At 36.2% G+C, this 18,582-nt stretch overlaps 1 protein-coding gene, 2 long non-coding RNA genes and 1 pseudogene across 4 annotated transcripts; 1 reads left to right on the top strand and 3 right to left on the bottom strand.

The window, feature by feature from the left end:
- Positions 1-505: 505 nt before the first annotated feature.
- LOC108171474 (phenylacetaldehyde reductase-like) lies at positions 506-1,651 on the bottom strand (annotated as a pseudogene).
- A 2,667-nt stretch (positions 1,652-4,318) lies between these two features.
- Positions 4,319-6,641, bottom strand: LOC103418586 (phenylacetaldehyde reductase-like). The gene is made up of 5 exons (XM_029096558.2): positions 6,416-6,641; positions 5,615-5,784; positions 5,287-5,478; positions 4,969-5,131; positions 4,319-4,832 (listed from the first exon to the last, which is right to left on the bottom strand). Exons 1-5 carry the CDS (start codon positions 6,534-6,536, stop codon positions 4,516-4,518), a joined length of 963 nt encoding a protein of 320 aa, XP_028952391.1. The 5' UTR covers positions 6,537-6,641; the 3' UTR covers positions 4,319-4,515.
- A 111-nt stretch (positions 6,642-6,752) lies between these two features.
- LOC103412858 (uncharacterized) lies at positions 6,753-7,664 on the top strand. Its single transcript, XR_525817.4, has 2 exons — positions 6,753-7,081; positions 7,239-7,664. It is a non-coding gene; the product is annotated as an uncharacterized lncRNA (long non-coding RNA).
- An 814-nt stretch (positions 7,665-8,478) lies between these two features.
- LOC139190272 (uncharacterized) lies at positions 8,479-16,562 on the bottom strand. Of its 2 annotated transcripts, none has more exons than XR_011574366.1 (9): positions 16,337-16,562; positions 15,044-15,583; positions 14,841-14,900; positions 12,951-13,021; positions 11,395-11,444; positions 11,028-11,157; positions 10,328-10,405; positions 9,780-9,853; positions 8,479-8,704 (listed from the first exon to the last, which is right to left on the bottom strand). It is a non-coding gene; the product is annotated as an uncharacterized lncRNA (long non-coding RNA). The 2 variants fall into 2 exon arrangements; XR_011574367.1 differs by having other exon boundaries at positions 15,488-15,583; positions 16,337-16,559.
- Between the last annotated feature and the right edge of the window lie 2,020 nt (positions 16,563-18,582).

The following is an 18,582-nucleotide window of genomic DNA, read 5'->3' as shown; positions in this document are numbered from 1 at the left end:
GTTGGAACGCTTATAGGTGGATGAATGACGAGATGACTAAAAATTATTATTGTGATTTGTTAAATGTTCCTTGAGGTGCTACATGATTGAATTGTGGTATTATGTTGAGACATAGTGGTCTATGTGTTGAATGTTCGATTGAAGTGAAATGACGAACAACGAATGGTTTGATCCCTAATGAGGGTACGTAGGCAGTCTAACGAGGAGGTTAGATGCAGCCATAAAGTATACGAAAAATTACTATGCGATTCGATTCTCGAGTTGTGATTTGCCATATTCCGGAGGCAAAGTATGTTAGAGATACGGGTATTTGGTGACGTCATGTGTCGATTCTGGACGTATGTCGGGATCGGGGCGTGACACCTTTATTAGGAAGGATATTTCTGATGTCCTTTTTTGGTTTACCTTGGAGAACAAGGATTGTATGTATTATATTCCCAATTATGCAATACATGAAAATTAAGCGTAAAATTCTATTGTAACAAATTGCTGCAAGCAGTAGAATTCAAATGTTGAGGAAGCTCTTCTCCTTGAGACTTTCAACTGTGTCTCTGAGACTCGTTTCCAGAGGAAAGTGATTCCCAAACCTCTTGCTTTCTCTATGGACACTTGAAACTTCGAGTCACAAAGATTGCCGAACTCCGAAGGCACAATGTGGGGTAAAGTTGTTGCAAAATCTTGTGAGTATCAGGTCCGTCAGCAACTTGGGCAACTAAACAATATCTACCTTTAGCTGAAGGAACTTCAAACGCTTGAATATAAGCAGAGGAAATATCTCTAACGTCTACGAATGGGTAGTTTATAAACGGTGTTTCGGTCCCTGATCATGAAAGAGAAACAAAACACAATTTATAGCTGGCATCACAAAGAATATTATTAAACACAAAGGGGATGAATTGTACCACTCATGAGATTCTGAAGAAACTTGATGGAGAGATTAAGAGTTGGCCATAATAGTGGACCAATTGCAAACCCTAGATGTATTGTAACCAAGTCAATCGCATTTCCTTCAGCAAATTTCCAGGCAGCCTTCTCAGCTAAAGTTTTTTAGAGACGATACCATTGCTGAACAAATGAAGAAGGGAGTTCGTATGGGTTTGTAGTCATCATCATGTACTGCATTGTCTTGTGTTATGCTTACCTTTATATTCAATATTATAAATATAACGGGAACGTACACAAACATACTTTGATCTTCTCACAAAAAAAAGTGGATCCAAATAGTATGTTTCGTCCAGAACCACATCAGAGGTCAGAGGTTTTCCAGTCATCATTACTGCAGCCATAGAAGATGTTATAACCACTCTCTTAACAGCGGGGAATTTCACGCATGATTTTAGAACATTAAGTGTTCCTTTAACTGCAGGCTCGATTAATTCAGCCTGAAATATGGAAGAAGAAAAATATCAGGCTGGTTTCTATATAATTGTTGAAAGTATATCGATTTTCTAACAACACATGTTGGAATATTTGAAGCATGAAGTGAAAGGACAAACTTGTGGGTCAGTGACTGAAAATTGAGCAGGAGATGCTATATGAAAAACACCAACACATCCATCAACTGCAGCATCGAAAGATCCTTCTTGTAGTAAATCTTCTTTGAACAAATGAACCTTTCTTTTGCTCCATCTAGTGAGAGTAAGTGTTCTGTTTTGTTTCACCCAATTTCGTTAAGTATTGAAGAAGTTATATGTATTTGAATCTTACCTAGTTTTCGGCGACCTCCGCGGATTTCAAGGCATTTTCTGGCCAAACCACGGCGAATTAGACGTCATACGAGGTACCATTCTCTTTGTCTCATCGAGAACTATGATTTTTATTTTTGAATCACTTGATTTCGTTGGGTATTGACAAAGTTATGAACGTTCAAAGTTTGTTCAATCTCCCGGCCGAAATCCGGCCTTCTGCTATAATTGGTTCCGGTGACCCACATAACAAACGAGCCAAAGAACTGGCCTAAGGTAGCGCAGCCCAAACCAAAGCTGAGCCCAACCTAAACCCAATTCCCTAAGCCCAAGCAAATGAAACCCAAAGCCATTAGCCTAAAGCCTAAACCCATTAACCCTAAAACTCTAAACCCAACCCAGCAGGCCAGACCCAAGCCTAGCTGCCTTCCAACCCAACCCATCAAAAAACCCTTGGAACCCAGCCCTTTTGGGCAGCCTAACCCCATAACCTTTCAAACCCAAAACCTTTTTAAACCCAAACCTAAATCTGAATTTAGGCCCAACCTTTTTAGCCTAAACCCTTAACCCTTTGTCACTTAGGCCTTTGGGCCATTTAAAACTCGAGCCTTAGGCCCGTGACCTCTAAAGCCCGAACCCCTTTTATTTATTTATTTATTTTATTTGTTTGAAACTAAACCCAAACCCTTTAAGTCCAACCCACCTAAATCTAACCCAATACCCTTTAAGGTCCAAACACTAAGCCCTAAAGGGATCCAACCCTTTGAAACCAGGCCTTTGTGCCCATAAGGCTTTCAGCCCAAACCTACCAGCACAGATCCATTTGGAACCTTCCAAGAATATTCCTGGAATATTCCCCTGTTGACTTTTTAGAAAGTTACCCCGGACCCTTTTTTAGGATAATTCGACATCTTGAATCCGTTTTTGACGTCCGTTTTCCCAAATTCAATTGTTTTAATATAGTTTTATTAAATGGACCTTTTATGTGCTTAGGTGCATATATTGTGGCAATTTCATCTTCGCTAGTTTGCATGGCTCTTTGACGGCAAAGTATTTGTGAGTGGACCCCTTCTAAAAATGCATGTTTTAATAGTAGAAATGCATACTTGAAAACCATGATTTAATGATTATGTTTTATAAGATAACATGCTTATTGAGGCTAGTTTGAATTATTACTATTTTTCTTATAACCCGTATTCTTTATAGAATATCTAATGGATGACGATATAATATTTAGAACATGTTTCGAACACCTCTTTATAGTATAGATGATGGATGACCTTATACTACGAAGTTGCTTTTCAAATATATGTATGTTCAATGGTTTTGTACTTAACTAGTGGTCTCTATTCTGCTACGGGGCGAGGGATAGATTCCTTCACGGGCGAGGTTACAGTGTTGGCATAGAGCCTGAAGAAATAATCTCTAGCTACGGGGTAAGAGACACAGGAAGCTAGCACGGGGTCTGAAGGTGATTTTCCTTTAGCAATTGGCACAGGGACGGGAAGCTGGCACGGGGTTTGGAGTGAGATTGGACATTCACTAGCGATTACTATATATACGAGATATGTTTTTAGACATTGCACGGCATGCTAGGTTTCGGAAAACCTATTTTATTTATCATGCTATATGAGTTTTCACTAAACTTTGAGGGTTAGTATGTTGATAACTATTTTATTATATCTATATCAATTTGGTCTACTCATGTTTGTTTTGCGCCCCCTTCAAGACTTAGAATCGAGGCATACAATCTCAGCGTCCAAGCATTTCCGCATCGGCATCTTCGAGTCCTCTAGGTGTAGGACCCATCCTCTTATTCATTCAATTTTATATTATTTCTTTTTAGTATTCTAGTTAGTTGTATGCTCTGAATACGTTCCTCATTTGCATTTTAATTATATTTAAATTTATAATTCCTATTTATTTCTTGTTTTCAGCATTTGCATTCAATAAATGGTTTTCATCACCCTCGAGTGTCAGCCAGCACATGTCTATTTTGGTGTTCGGAGAATATCGAGATCGAGGCGTGTCATCACGAGCCATGATGCTATGTAACCAGATGCTCCTGTCACACACAGAGTCTTTGTTTCTCTAGTACTCATCCCTATCTCTCTCTCTCTCTCTCTCTCTCTCTCTCTCTCTCTCTCAAAATCGAGTTAATAAGCTTTGGTTTGGTTCAGTTTTTGTTTTTTGTGGTGAAAAGTCATCTGGACGTTAAGGTCAAATAAGGCAGCTTCAGTCTTCTTCAGCTCTGAATAATTATTTTATGGCAATTCATTGTGTGCTATGAATGTTTGACTAAATTTTATGTCTTTATTTAAATATTGGAAAACAAGTCCATGAAAATTTCAAAGGGAGAAAAAAGAAGAAAATTTTGAATTGGTCTTTCATCAAACACTTAAGGTGCAGTCCAAAGAACAAGAGGGAGAAATTTCTACAAATATTACGTTGGCAATGTTCACCAAATAGTTTCGAGCAAATGAGGTTTGAGTTCTTGTCAAAGTGCCTTTGTTATAAGCAAAAAAGATTAAACATGAGCAAAATATTTGGAGACCTATTAATTAACAAAAAGAAAAGTGACAACTGGAGTGGGAGAGTCAGAGTTGAGACATCTTTTCAAGACACCAATTCAATGGGTTAACATACTATTCATAATGAAATTATTGAGTTTAAAGTGCCACCAAGACCAAGGATTACATTACATTTTATTGTTCATACTTGAAAGCATCACTAGAGGTTGCATATGTGTTCAATCCTTATATAAAGGTTGAACCTTTTATTTAGTGTGATTTTTACACATGATTAACATGCGGCAGGAAGACTGAGGCGTTTAAATCTTGAGGAAGCCCTTCTCCTTGAGGCTTTCAATAGTGTCCCTCAGACTTGTTTCCAGAGGAAGGAAAGTGATTCCCAAACCTTCTGCTTTCTCCTTGGACACTTTATACTTTGAGTCGGAGGGATTGACAACTTCATTAAGGGTCAAAGTCGGGTAAAGTTGCCGTAAAATCTTTAGAGTATCAAGGTCGTCAGCAACTTGACCAACTAAACAATATCTCCCACTAGCTGAAGGAATTTCGAAAGCCTGAATATGAGCAGAGGCAACATCTCTAACGTCAACGAATGGATTACTGAAAGTTGTTGGGGTACCTGAGCAAGAAGGAGAAACAAAACACAATCAATTGCTTGCATCACAAGTCAAGGACAACTGTTTAAACACGAAGGGACTGGTTGATGATGTTTTACTAGCTATTAACCCAAGAAGTAATTGAGTAACTGAAAATACCACTCATGAAGTTCCGAAGCAGCTCGACGGAGAAATTAAGTGTTGGTTGTAAGAGCGGACCAATGGTTAACCCTGGATTCAACGACACCAAGTCAATCCCATTTCCTTTAGCAAATTTCCAGGCAGTCTCCTCGGCTAAAGTTTTTGAGAGCAAATACCATTGCTGAACAAAGAAACAAAGAAGTTCATATGACCTTGCAGTTCATGCTAACCTAACAAGATCAGATTATTTTCCCTACTGACATTGAAATATAATAAATTAACGAGAAGTAAAATGCAAAACTCAAAGAAAGATAACACGGGAACATTTATACATGCCTTGTCCTTCTCACAAAAAAGTGGATCCGAATACCATGTTTCATCCAAAACCACATCAGAGGTCAGAGGGGCTCCAGTCATCATTACTGAAGCAAGTGAAGATGTTAAAACCACTCTCGTGATGCTACGAAATTTCGCGCATGATTGTAGAACATTAAGTGTTCCCTTCACTGCAGGGTCAAGTAGTTCTCCCTAAAATAGTTCCAGATTTAACATTAAAATTCTGGAAAGTAAGCCAATTTTCCCAAAGTAATTAAATACAGTGCTTTAGACTTTTCAGATTTCTTTTTTCTGGACTATGCAATCATGATGTAAAAGGGCGACGAACCTGAGGGTCAGTAACTGAAAGCAGTACAGGGGACGCTGTATGAAAAACACCTTGGCATCCATCAACTACGGCGTCGAAAGACCCTTCTTCTAATAAATCTGCTTTGAACAAATGAAGCCTTTCTTTGGCTCCGTCTAATGAGCGCAAGTGTTCTGTTTTCTTTGAATCATCTGCATGCATATGCAAACAGAAATAGTGATTAGTGAACTGATTAAATTTAAACACAAAATAAGTACACATATGACAAACATCGACTGCACTAGGGAGATTTAAGTGGGCAATTAAGTTGCCCAAAAATAGATTTACCGGTAGTATTATTTTAACACAATTTCCAAATTAAAAATCAATTAGTTTAAGAGTAGGGCCATTTATGAACAAAACAGAGACTACTACTGAAATATATCATAACTTCCATTCAGTTCATGCCGCAATTCAAACTAATTAGAGGGGGGGGGAGGGGACAGGCTCGTTTTCTTTATAGGTTTTTTTTTTATTTTTTTATTTTTGACAAAAGAGAGGATAATTTACATTAAACTATGAGGAGGGGATTTGAACACAGGTTCTGGGTACAAAGGCGAAGGCTCTTAATCTACTAAATTACATGCCAATTGCCTCATTTTCTTTCTAATTAAAATTAGTTTCTTAAGCAATGAGAAGCAGAAATGATAAGTTAATATACCAAACGAAAGCTTGGCATCCAAACGAAAGCTGCAAGTCCTGTCTTTTTGCATAAAGTTTTGGATTCGAAGAACCACACTTAGAATTATATTAGATGATATGAGCAAGTTAAGAAATACTGACTTGGGTCTCGAACGGTGCCTTTGACAGTATAACCCTTTTGCAATAAGAGCTTCACCAACCATGATGCTATGTAACCTGAGGCTCCTGTTACGCACACAGTCTTCCCTTCTACAGTACTCATCTCTCTCTCTCTCTCTCTCTCTCTAAGCTTGATTGTTAGTTTTTAATGGGACGATCATTTTGGCACTCATGGTCCACCCAATCTTTTTTTTTTTTTGGCACTGTCCTCCACCAGTTCATGATGAGCTAATGTAAGGCCATTTTTGGACTGTATGGGAGTGTTTGTTTGGCTACCTTAAGTTTCACTGGACTGGACTATTTGGATAGGATTATTATTCTGTGTTTGGTGCAAGTCCGGATTGAGTTTAATGGGATTAAGCCGGACTCGTGCCGACTAAATCCTTCGTTAGCTGGGCTTAGCGAGAGCCCCCGGAAATGAGGGGATTGCTAGTCCCGTTTCCCCGCTTCCCCTCGCTTCGCCTCGCCCTAAACATGAGAACTTGCCCTCCCGCTATGTCTCTCCCCACCTCCCTCTCGTCTGTCCAAAAGATCTCCAAGTCTGCAAGAATTTCCAGGTCTGCAAGAACCCACAAGTCTGCACCTGGGTTTGACAGAAACGATTCAAACGAATCTAAAATGTCCAAGTCTGCAAGACTTGATTTGCAAGTATTTTCCCTTTTTCTGGGTTTTCGAATTGATTTTTTAGGGTTTATACATCGATTATATTTTGGATTGGATTTTTCTAGGTATTCAATTCGTTTTTTCTGGGATTCGGTTTTCCTTCCTAGTGGAATCCCTAATTGGGTTTCTAAATTTTGAACAGGAAAAATGGCTCTGGGTTGGGCACTCTGCGTTTTGTCTCGAAGGATTACAACTACGGAGGATTTCAAAGTATTTGATGGAAGGTCGAGAAGGAATCTGTTGTTGTTATTGAAGAGCTATTCGGCTACAAATCTTCAAATAACTACTTGAGCAGAAAATAAACAGAGGACTTATGAAGGAGATGAACTCTCATATATCAGGAAAATGATTCTGTGAATTGGGTTGGATTTGTGAGTTGTCTGTGAAATACCAAATTGAAGGATTTGATTTTTTTGGGATATTAGAGCTTTTGAGCAATTTGGAGTGGTTGAACAAATTGAATGATTTCAATAGTTCTGCTTCTTCTGGGATAGCAAATTGCATGATTTCATTTAGTTCTGCTTTTTCTGGGATAGCAAATTGAAGAATTTGGTTAATTCTGCAGAAACTTTCATGTTGGGGTTCACTTTCATTGGATGATAATATTTTGTTACAAATCATGGTTTTTTTTTTTTTGGTCATTATTTTGCTCGTAATCCGATATTGTATCAAACACTTCATTAAGTTAGTCGAGCTTAATCTAATCTAAGGCAGTCCAGCTTAGTACTTGAAGTTAGTCTAGTCCGAGATAGTCCGGTGCAACAAACGCACCCTATAATTAGTATACGAAACTTAACTTGATTATTAGTTTTTAATGGGATGATCATTTTGACATTCATGGTCCACCACTCTTTTTTTTTTTTTTGGCACTATCCTCCACCACGCATTTGAGGTGTTCATGATGAGCTAATTTAAGGCGATTTTTGGAGTGTATAATTAGTACACAAAACTTTAAAACCTAGTACAGTCTTGTGATATTTATGTGAGAGATCTTTGGTCTGAATCTAATTAATAACGATTCAATAGCAATTTAGTTTTCCAATTGAAGATCTCGAACTACATCTAGCTTATTATTCAGAGAAATCTGCTTTGGCCTTCCTTCTAGAGAGTGAGTAAAGGCAATTTGAACATTTAGAGCATCTCCAGCAGTTCCCAATTGTGCTTGTAATCGGGTAAAACTGCCTTCTTGCCCAAAGAAACTTTGCTCCACCGTTGGAAAAATGAGAGGCCTATTGGGGGAAAGGCATATGCCCATCCAGCCGCCCTAAAAGTTCAAAAACCCTGACGTGGCACAATTCTGACATTCCATTGGTTATAATGTTGAAATCAATGGCAAGATTATTCTGATGGGTAAAAATTCAAAAAATTATTATTCTGATGGGTAAAAATTCAAAAAATTACTAAAAGTGGTTTTATATAACTCAATATTCTTCATTTTTCACGCCACAACTCAATAATTATTTTTACGACAATCTCCCATATTTGTTCTCTACATCCCAAATATGTATTGGATATATATTGAAATTAGATTTTACTAGAAAATAAGCCCACGCGTTGCAGTGGGAACCACTGTTTCAAGCGTAACTGCATGAATAAGACACATTTAACCTGAAAAAATTCAACACAATCATGAATGAACAGAGGGACACATGAGTGAATGAGGTCGATAAGATAAGTAGTTTGACTTTTATATACATTTCACTAAGTTGACATGTAAAGACATTGTACAATTAGTAGGAAGAAACTAAACGTTCTTGATCACAAAGACATGGTTGCCAAAAAAGTTCTGTTTCCATAAGAAACATAAGCAACATGCAGTTCACACATATTTTGCCCTTGTAGTTAAGAAGGCAAAATATGTGTCCTGCAGGGCAGGCACCTATTTCAGCAGTTAATAAAAAAAACATAGAAAGTGTTGAGTACTTGTTTAAGTAGCTAATTTTCCAAGCACAAATAGTTCAAATTAGTGATTAATCAACCAGATAGTTAGTCTCAATGATCTCCCAATACCAAGGACATCGTGATTAATCAACCAGATAGTTAGTCTCAATGATCTCCCAATACCAAGGACATCATACAGAAATTCAAGTATACCTCATTAACTCTCAACTCCTCAACTCCTCAACTCCATCACTCTTCCCCCCATTGTTTCTATTTCACCTCTCCTTCGAACTCTTTGACTACAAATTTATATATAGAAAATCGAACTGTCCATTTCAAATCACATATACATAGGCAGAAAAGCAAAAACTAAACTCTCGCCACATAAATTAATCGGTAACCAAACAAAGAAAAATTCTTGGAGACCAGAACAAATCCAATTGAACTTTCATGCTGACTGATTGTAATTGAAAAAAAAAAACATATATCTAAGTGCCCAAAATTTGAGCTTTACATCATGTTATGTTCTACCACAAACAATTTCTTGGCTGTTAGGTAATTTATGTGGTTTTCGATCTCTAGTTGTACTTATATACCAAAAAAGTAAAATAGTCGAACACAAATGAAAGAAATTAATAAAAAATCTAAGTTAGAGTTGTTAAAGTTCACTTTCATTTGTATAATTCAAACTTCAACACATATATTCATATTCTTCACCAGTTGTCAGACACTGCTAATTGCCAGGATAGCAAGATAACGAATTTCGTGAACGAAAAAAAAATGATATGCAACTTCAACTTACCATGCCAAAGAAGCTCCATAAGAGTGGTAGCATCCTCTTGATTGCATGCATCAAAAGTATTGCAACCATAGATCCTGGAAATTATAAAAATTCATCTAGTCAAGAGACAATGTGATAGTTGTGGGAAGGTGACTATGCAACCAATAATCTAAGATATACCTCACAAATTTGCGATTCCATCATAATTTCACACAAAAAAAGATCAAATTTTGATTCAAACATCAAACAAAACAATCCCATTTGTTACAGATAGGACCAACCAAATAAAGAATCTATCAATATGATTTTCAACCTAACTATAAAAAGGAGCTTCATAACAGCACAATCAATATCATTTCAACCCAACTGAAAGGAAACTAATTGTATGCCATAAATTCCATGGGTTATTTGATTTTGCAGATTAAAAAGAATTGAAGAATACTGAAAATTACTAAACCCCATCACAACATATCATTAGTGAAGAATTAATTATTATAAACTCAAGCTTTGATAGTTAAATGTTAAGGATCAGTAATGATAATATTGACGCTTTTTAAATTTTATAATACCTCATCTATAAACTGGGACACCTTGTGCTTAAACAGCTTCAGTTCTGTAAACCGGACTTCTTGAAGAATTTAGCGGATCTGCAATAACATTATATGAATGCATTAAAACGTTTATCTATTACCTGCCAAACCACTCAATGAGCACCCAAAAAAATGGTGATATTAATATAGAGGATAAGGATAAAAAGGATTTAGTGAGTAATGACACGCCAATTACATGTCTAGACACCCCCCTGTGCGAAAGCAAGTAAAAGTGACACTATAATATAGGTTTCATTGTGAAGAGAACTTGTATAAAAAAAAGGTAATCACTTCAAAACTTATTTCCATTGATAAACATCAACATTAATTTTGCATGAGACATATTTCCAGTTTATTTAGAATGACACCAAGAGATTTACTCCATACGATTTACAGCCAAACAAATAGCATAAGATAAAGAAAACATCTGTGTTTCTCATTCTGACTTGGCCAAATGGCCTAAACTATGAGAAATTATCAAATTTGGTTCTAATTATTATTGTTAGGGCAGGAGTTTTGCTGGATGGAGCCCATTTCATCCAAGTTCTAATTATAATTGTTGTAATACATAGAGTTCAGTGCAGAGGAGTTTGATATATAACAATTAAAATTCACATAAAATTCGGTTTCCATGTAAAGAGTTCACGTTTGTAGAAGCAAAGCCTAAAAAATAACTAACCTCGCCGACAACATTATATTGTTATCCTGAGGCGCCCCACTAATCCTCGCAGGCAGGTCTTGTTGCAGCCTCTCGAAGTCTCTCATCAGCCTCTTCCTTGTAGGAGTTGACATCATTAATTTGTTACCACCTATATATATCAAACCAATTTAATAAACCCTATTTTAAGATTAACTATGCGTTGAGCGCAAAACAATTTCATCTTTTATTTCCAACACCTATCAAAATATCAAAAACCACTTGAAATATACCAATGATAAGTCAACAATCAAAATCCTCACATAATAATTTTTAATTGATGGATAACCCAAAAGATAGATACGCAAACATATAATGGTCACAAAAGTAAGAGTAAAAAAATTCAAACCTCAAGAATATGATAATATTACACCAAAGATGCATGCTTAATTAAAAGTCCTGCCAAAGGAAAGTCAAAAACTAAAAGTCAGCAAAATAAAATTTAACAAAAGATTTAGTGCCAAAAGAAGTAATGCATACAATTTACCTATTTTATAATGAATCCAATTCATAAATATTTGGAGTGTAGGCGTTTCTTCCTAACACCACCCAAAATATAATTCGTTAATAGATTTAATTCATTCCATATATAATCATCCTAGGGTTATTGTATTGCCCTCTTTGTGTTTTTCTTCTCCGAATAAATATGGAACCAAACCTATGAACTGTCTATGCAACTCAATACACAAAAACCAAGCATTATCAAAATAGGTAAAACTTAGATTTCTGCATACAACCCAATAATATCAATCAAATTTTCCTCTGTATTTAAAGTAATTTCATCCCAAAAAGCAACATAGCAAACCTGCACCCATACCGTACTCATAAGAATATATAAATTCTGTAGCTAATTAGTAATACAGCTACCACCTAAGTTCCCTTGTGAAGAAAAAAAAATTAACAAAAACTAAAATTTTAAGGGGAAAAAAATGAAACTTTTTTCTCCTGTAAGGGACCATACCAGCACCCGATTCAATCGAGGGTTTTTACAAATCCAAAACTACAAAAAAAATTGAGAAACAAATTTAAAGTTAAGATTGATGAACACCGTACCTTGAAAACGGTAAACATGCAAAATCCGACCACAACGTTTCTTAACAAATTTCTCATTTTTTCCTCTCATCGAAACACAAAATCCGAAGATCCTGAAAACTTTATTCTCTTTTTGTTTCGGGTTTCAACCTAAAACCCTAATTTGAACCAAAATGCATAGAAAGAGGAAGCACATCGGATCTAATACAAACCTTCATTCTGATCATTCTCTTTGAACTCGTTGAATTATATTAAACTACATATAGGGAGAGGGAAAATAAAATTGCCCAAGCACTGCTGTGGGTTTTAAAACTGTAATACAGGACATACTATGAATATTTTCGACAGAAAGACAAATTATTTAGATTCAGTTCACATCAACATACTGTGCATAATGAAGAGAGCGTATATTTGAAAGTTTGAATTAATGAAACATGCAACAACAAAATATACTGTTTTTATCCCCCCCCCCCCCCCCCCAGTCCTATAAAACAGAAGCATAAATGGAAATGATGTTTCAATTTAAGTTTTATGTCTTTTCACTTCCGCTAAACAATCTAATTTCCGTTGTCCTACTCTGTCCTACATCACAGAACAAAAAGAAGGTTACCTAAGAATTGATGCATTCATCTTCTAAACATGCAACAGAAAAGCACTCATGCATAAAAAAGGGTACATTGGAAATAAATAGATCAACTTAAGTGCTAACAGCCAATCAACAAATTGAACATAATTTGAAGTTTTAGTAGAATGAGTTAAGAAAAAGGAAGCTTGGTTTCCACATGAAAGAAAAGATCCGCTTGAAATGGTAGTCTTTCAAGATGTTTTCTGGTATTTATGCGAATTCTGAAATGCTATAAATGTAAAAGTTACCTGAAAAGCTTTTTCTGCGTTGGTTTCTGTAATCAGTCTGCAGCATTTGCAGCCAATATCATGAGAATAACCTGTGCCCCATTAATTTCAAACGATAAATCTTAATTAAGTGTCTAAGACCGAGTTGTATCCCACGTGCTTAATTAACAACAAACATACAAAACAGTTATCATATATCATAAAATTCCAAGTCTTAACTTGTAAAGTTTCAAGTGCTCAACAAATTTCAAACAATGTATGTTTCAATACTTAAAAAAAAAAAAAAGACATGCATCAAAGACTTTTAGGTGGAAAAAATATGCATTGGCTGAAATAGAGATAATTAGGATTTAAAATGTTAAAAATTTTCTTTTCGGCTCCCTAATTAGATGCAAAAGTGAGATTGTATGAACAATTTTACACCCAGAAACATGAACCACACAGAATCACAACTGATCTAACAATGAGAAAGTATATAAGACGAAACACTAACAGAAGGCTAAAACACTCTTTTAATTGATCTAACAATAGGCTAATAGGATTAACTAAAGCATTAGAGACTGCAACAATGAGAAAGTCTGAAGATTAAAGTTATTTTTGAATATCCTTGAAAAACATTTTCAGTAAATCTGTTCAAGAAAATATAGAAACTTAGGATGCTATGCAATTCCATCATCCAGGATGGCACATATTTACCTGGAATCCAACCTTAAGCCAACATTTTTCTATCTATAGCATCCATCATACCTAACACATTTCTCAGTAAGGGCACATGAACAATCATAATTGAGATTTCATAAGTTTATTTTTTGTTAACTATAATGAAATTTATAAAACAATTTTAGCAAAACTCAAGTCTAGATAATGGAGTTTTGTTCCAGTTTAAAAAATATTGACTTGTGTTCTAAGCAACATAATGCATTCACATTTCAATTGTCAAAGGGCATCACAATAATCCCCAATTAAAGATATTAAAAATCAGAACTTCTTCTCCAAGTTTTCATTCAGTTTATTTCACATGTCCATCAGAATGTTTTTCAAAGAATGATCAAATAAAGACAATATCATGCCAAAGATTAAAAACCCTCATTTCAAATTTTGCTAATGCATAGCTATGTTTGGTTTTCTTCTCCAGAGACCAGATTGAGAGAGGAGTCAAGTTCTCTAGTACACCATAAATCTCCCGTTCGAGAAACCATCACCACCACACTCGCCACTCCTTCGAGGCACCAGTTTACCACCACCCTCATGTCTCCCTCCCTCTCTACTACTCTCTCTCTCTCTCTCTCTCACCTCTCTCTCTCTCTCTCTCTTGATGTTGTGCTCGCTGCACAGAAATAGCAAGGCGACCGCCGTCACCATTTTTCACGGAGAACTACACCCCGACGAAACCACCACCATTAATCTCGCCACGTACGCAACTTTTACCATCCCCGAACCAACCCTCTGCAAACTGCCCTTACCCCTTCTAATTTCAGTTCTTGTATTTCTTGTATGGTAACCATTTCTTGCACACTCAAATATTTATATACCAACTGAGAATAACAATATAAATCCCACACCCACCTCTTTTTCCCCACTTGAAAAATTCACCAAAAAAGCTACATTAACCACCATAGTTTAAGAATCCAGACCCCAAATTTCAATCTAATTAATTAAATTACAGAGGATTCTATCTACCTCACGAAAACAAATATGTTCAGTTAAAGAAATTCCCTTATCACTGCATCTTAAACTACTTCTTAACTATGTCGGCCATACCAATCTAATAAAAAATCCATGTTCAATCAATTCTTATTAATTCCAACTCCAAGTATTTCAGCATCTAGATTATAGAAAAATCACAACAAAACAAAACTCAGAACACCCAGATTCTAATCTTGGTGCTAAAGCACACTTTGTTAACCTCACCTTCATCAAGTCCATGATTCCTGCCATGAGATCTTTCTCTCTATCCAGACTTGGCTTCAGCTGCAAGATCAAAATAATGAAGCATTAAGTTCCTTTTCTATACTCATAAAATTAAAAAATGAAATATGTTATAATTGACTTGGAATCTTCACATGTATTATGAAAGCATGTAAACAGATACATTTGAAAACTTATAACGCTACCTACTAAAGTTGAAGAGTAGCTAATTAAGATCCAAGTTCTAGGCATCCAGTGAGCCTTCCAAGGAAAGATGGCCCCATGGACTGACTTTGAAAACTGAGGCTTGTTTTGCCTTGTAATTGTATAATCAGTAGCATCCTTATGGATTGTAATTGTATGATCAGTAGTATCCTTATGGATTCCCAGATTAATCCTCAAAATTTTGTTCTCATCCGTTAGCTTATGCACCTGGGATAAAAGCCACTCAATTGTTTCACTATTCTCCTTGTTTCTCCTTATCAACTCAGCCCGGTGCTGCATATTTTCGTCAATGAGCTCTGAGATCTTTTCGTGCAATATTTTATCTTTTTTCAACCACATTACCATCACATTCTACACCATGATCAATATTCTCTTCTTCCATATATTCTTTGAAAGTGCACAAACCAACCCTTTTTAGGACATACCAGCATTTGTTTGTTTTGATGGCTCTGATTTTGGTTTCCGTTTTCTCTTTTGTGGTGGTCTGGTCAAGATGCACTCCAAAACACTAATTTGAGTGCCTACACAGATGAACATCGCATAAAAATCATTAAAAAAAATCCAAAACAGCAGCAGAGAGAAAAAAATGATAATAATTCCAAAAAAAATTTAAATAAAAAGCTAAGACTAACTCACAGGAAGCCCCGTGAGTTAACTTTTGGGCAAAAAAAATTCTATCAATGCATTCTCAGACAAAAATTTCTTTAAATACTGATTTAATGCAGCCGAGGAGCTAAATGCTTAAATCAGAAAAATTTCATCAACCAGATACTCCTATAGTGCAGTGCAGCAAAGTTTTTCTTGAACCCTGATGTATATCACTATGAAACTATCCCAAATATATCTTAGAGATTGCAGAAATTCAAACTATCAATAATGAGACAACCGGAATGTTTTACCCTAATCTTCTTAGGATTTTAACTAAACAACTTGCTCCTGTAACAGCTATATTAAAGCATAAATATTCATGAACGCTCAGCACCAATAGCAAAAAGGCACAAAGTACTTTCACAGAAATCTAAAGATCCATTTTATGCCCCAAACCCAGGTCTGTCCTCTTTGCCTTCCTCCTTCAGGGCATAATTAAAGATACCCACCAACAATATAACAAAAAAAATTGCAGTGAGATTTTAAAATACCAACTCTATTTGATATTGCAATGAAATATAACAAAATGTACAAAATTCATTATTTTTGTAAATTAGTAGTGGAATAACAGAAGAAGCCAAACCCAGAAAAATAAAAAACACAGAATCACAGTAGAAGAAGCACACCATTTCAAATCTTTTAATCCTCTTTGAAGATCGATCGATTCCATAGAGAGAGAGAGAGAGGAGGAGGAGGGAGATGAAGAAGGGGAGAGGAGGTAGACGAAGGCGAGAGGAGGAAAACGACAGAGGCGGTTTACCGGAAGCATGTCTTGTATTGTGTTCCCAGTCAATAAGTCAATGTAATCCTCACAAAATCCCTCACTCTATCTACAGTGACAACCTCCCCCAATTTTCTCCCTCTCAATCTCTCAATCACCGACAGCTACCCATTAATTTAGGCTTCTATTGGCAATTTTGACACATCCCTCAATCCCGACACCAACCCTTGATTTGAGGAGAAAAAATCAACCATAACCCCTTTTTATGGCAACCTCACTCCTCCCTCTCCCTTACCCTCCCTGCCATCCCCCGCCTATCTCCCTCTCTTTGTCTCTGTAGCCCATGCTTTTTGGCAATGGCAGGAATGTAAATAATACAAAATCAAGGGTCCTACACACGTTGATATGTCATCGTGGTTTCCAATTGAACCATGAATTCCAGAATGTAAATCATACCTTGAGTATAAGAAACCCCATAAAAGGAAAATTAAATCCCTCACAAATGGTGCAAGAAAATATGAGAAACCTATATAAGTCCCAACGGTGAGAGTTTTCATCAAAGAAGTAGACAATCCACACGCTAAATCACCAATCAAACATGAAGATGATCACAAAGAAGAAATCCCTAAAACCAATATTTTATTAGAGTTGAAAATCGAAATTACGCCAAAACAGAACCTACACTACCCAAATTAAGCTAAAAATTCACTAACCCAACAAAAAGGCAAAGAAAAATCCCCTCTAGATGACTGCCATTTATTCAATGCAAAGAGAGCTCAAGCTGCTTAATATTGTTCTGAAATTAGAGAGAGGGTGTGAGAGATCATGAGAGGACGGAGGGGCGAATGGCGGAGTGAGATTCAGCGCGTCTCTTCTCTGCATATAAAAGATGCCGCACAATTATGCAACCTACTCCGTAGACTCATAAACATCACAATTATAAATTCTGAAACTTATATAAATTGAATAGACAATACACAAAGCATAAACAAATTCAGCATATGAACACCAAAACTTACCAAACTCATGTGCTTGCTTGAAGCTGTTTTTGATCATTTTTCTACAATCTACTGCATAAAAAGGACCAAACTATAACAGCAAACTATATATATAATTTGCTATAATACCCAAAAAAAATAAATTAAATTAACATTTGAGTGGAAGCCACGACCAAAGTGGTAAAATTCAAGAAAACATCAAAATCCCAGAAAAAAAAAAACAAATCCTTTCAGAAAAAATAAAAGAAATTCACTCAGGTAATCAATCAATTATGTACCTAATTCCCCTGATGTCTTGAATAAATATAACACTCCAACATAAATTAACTACCCAATATTAATTTTTCCTGTTTCTTTCTTCTTATTCTCGGGAAAGAAACAAACCCAAAAACAAATAATTGAAGAAAACATACAGAAAATATTGGGGAGGAGTAACATACAATCTGCTGAGCTCTTCTTCGCTTTGTAGATAAGAGATGGTGGCTTCTCATCGAGTTCATGTATGTATTGCCTGGAGTGAGATGGTGAGCGGGAGTGAGAGAATAGGGCAGTGAGAGAGAGAGAGTCGGGAGAGAAAAAGAGGGAAAGAAATGGGGACGGAAACGGATGGAAATGTAGTCGAAGCAGAGCATTCCACGATGACTGACGCGTGGGTGCTCTTAAACTGTGCAAAAGCAGTGGTAATTTTGTAAATAAATCGAAATTTTCAATTTGCGGTGAAGAGATGATGGTAATTTTGTAAATAACTCAAAATCCACTCCAAGTTACTATTCATTTGAATAGTGCAATTGAAAAGCCTTTTTTAGACTAAAGTAATTTGAGAAATAATGGTACGTGAGCATAAGGCCAAGAAAACATAAATAAATAAAAATAAAGAATATATTTGCGAAAGTAATCGCATATTGAAAAATGATGATACAAGCCCAAGAGACCCATTTGAACAACACGATATTAATCACCAACATGTAATTAGAGGTTTTATCACAAAATATCTCAGTGTTGGCTAAGGTCACATCCTGGCCTAGACCCCACCATATTCCGGGCTTAATTTCGCCGTAGCACGATATTGTCTGAGCCCAGACCACGCCCTTACGGTTTTGTTTTTGGGAAGACCCTGTGCTAGTTAGATATGAGAATATACATATAAGGCTTA

Source organism: Malus domestica, chromosome 02, assembly GCF_042453785.1.
Source record: "Malus domestica chromosome 02, GDT2T_hap1".
NCBI classification, from domain to species: domain Eukaryota; kingdom Viridiplantae; phylum Streptophyta; class Magnoliopsida; order Rosales; family Rosaceae; genus Malus; species Malus domestica.
The sequence above is the reverse complement of the archived record's forward strand: the minus strand, read 5'-3'. Positions and strand labels throughout refer to the sequence as shown.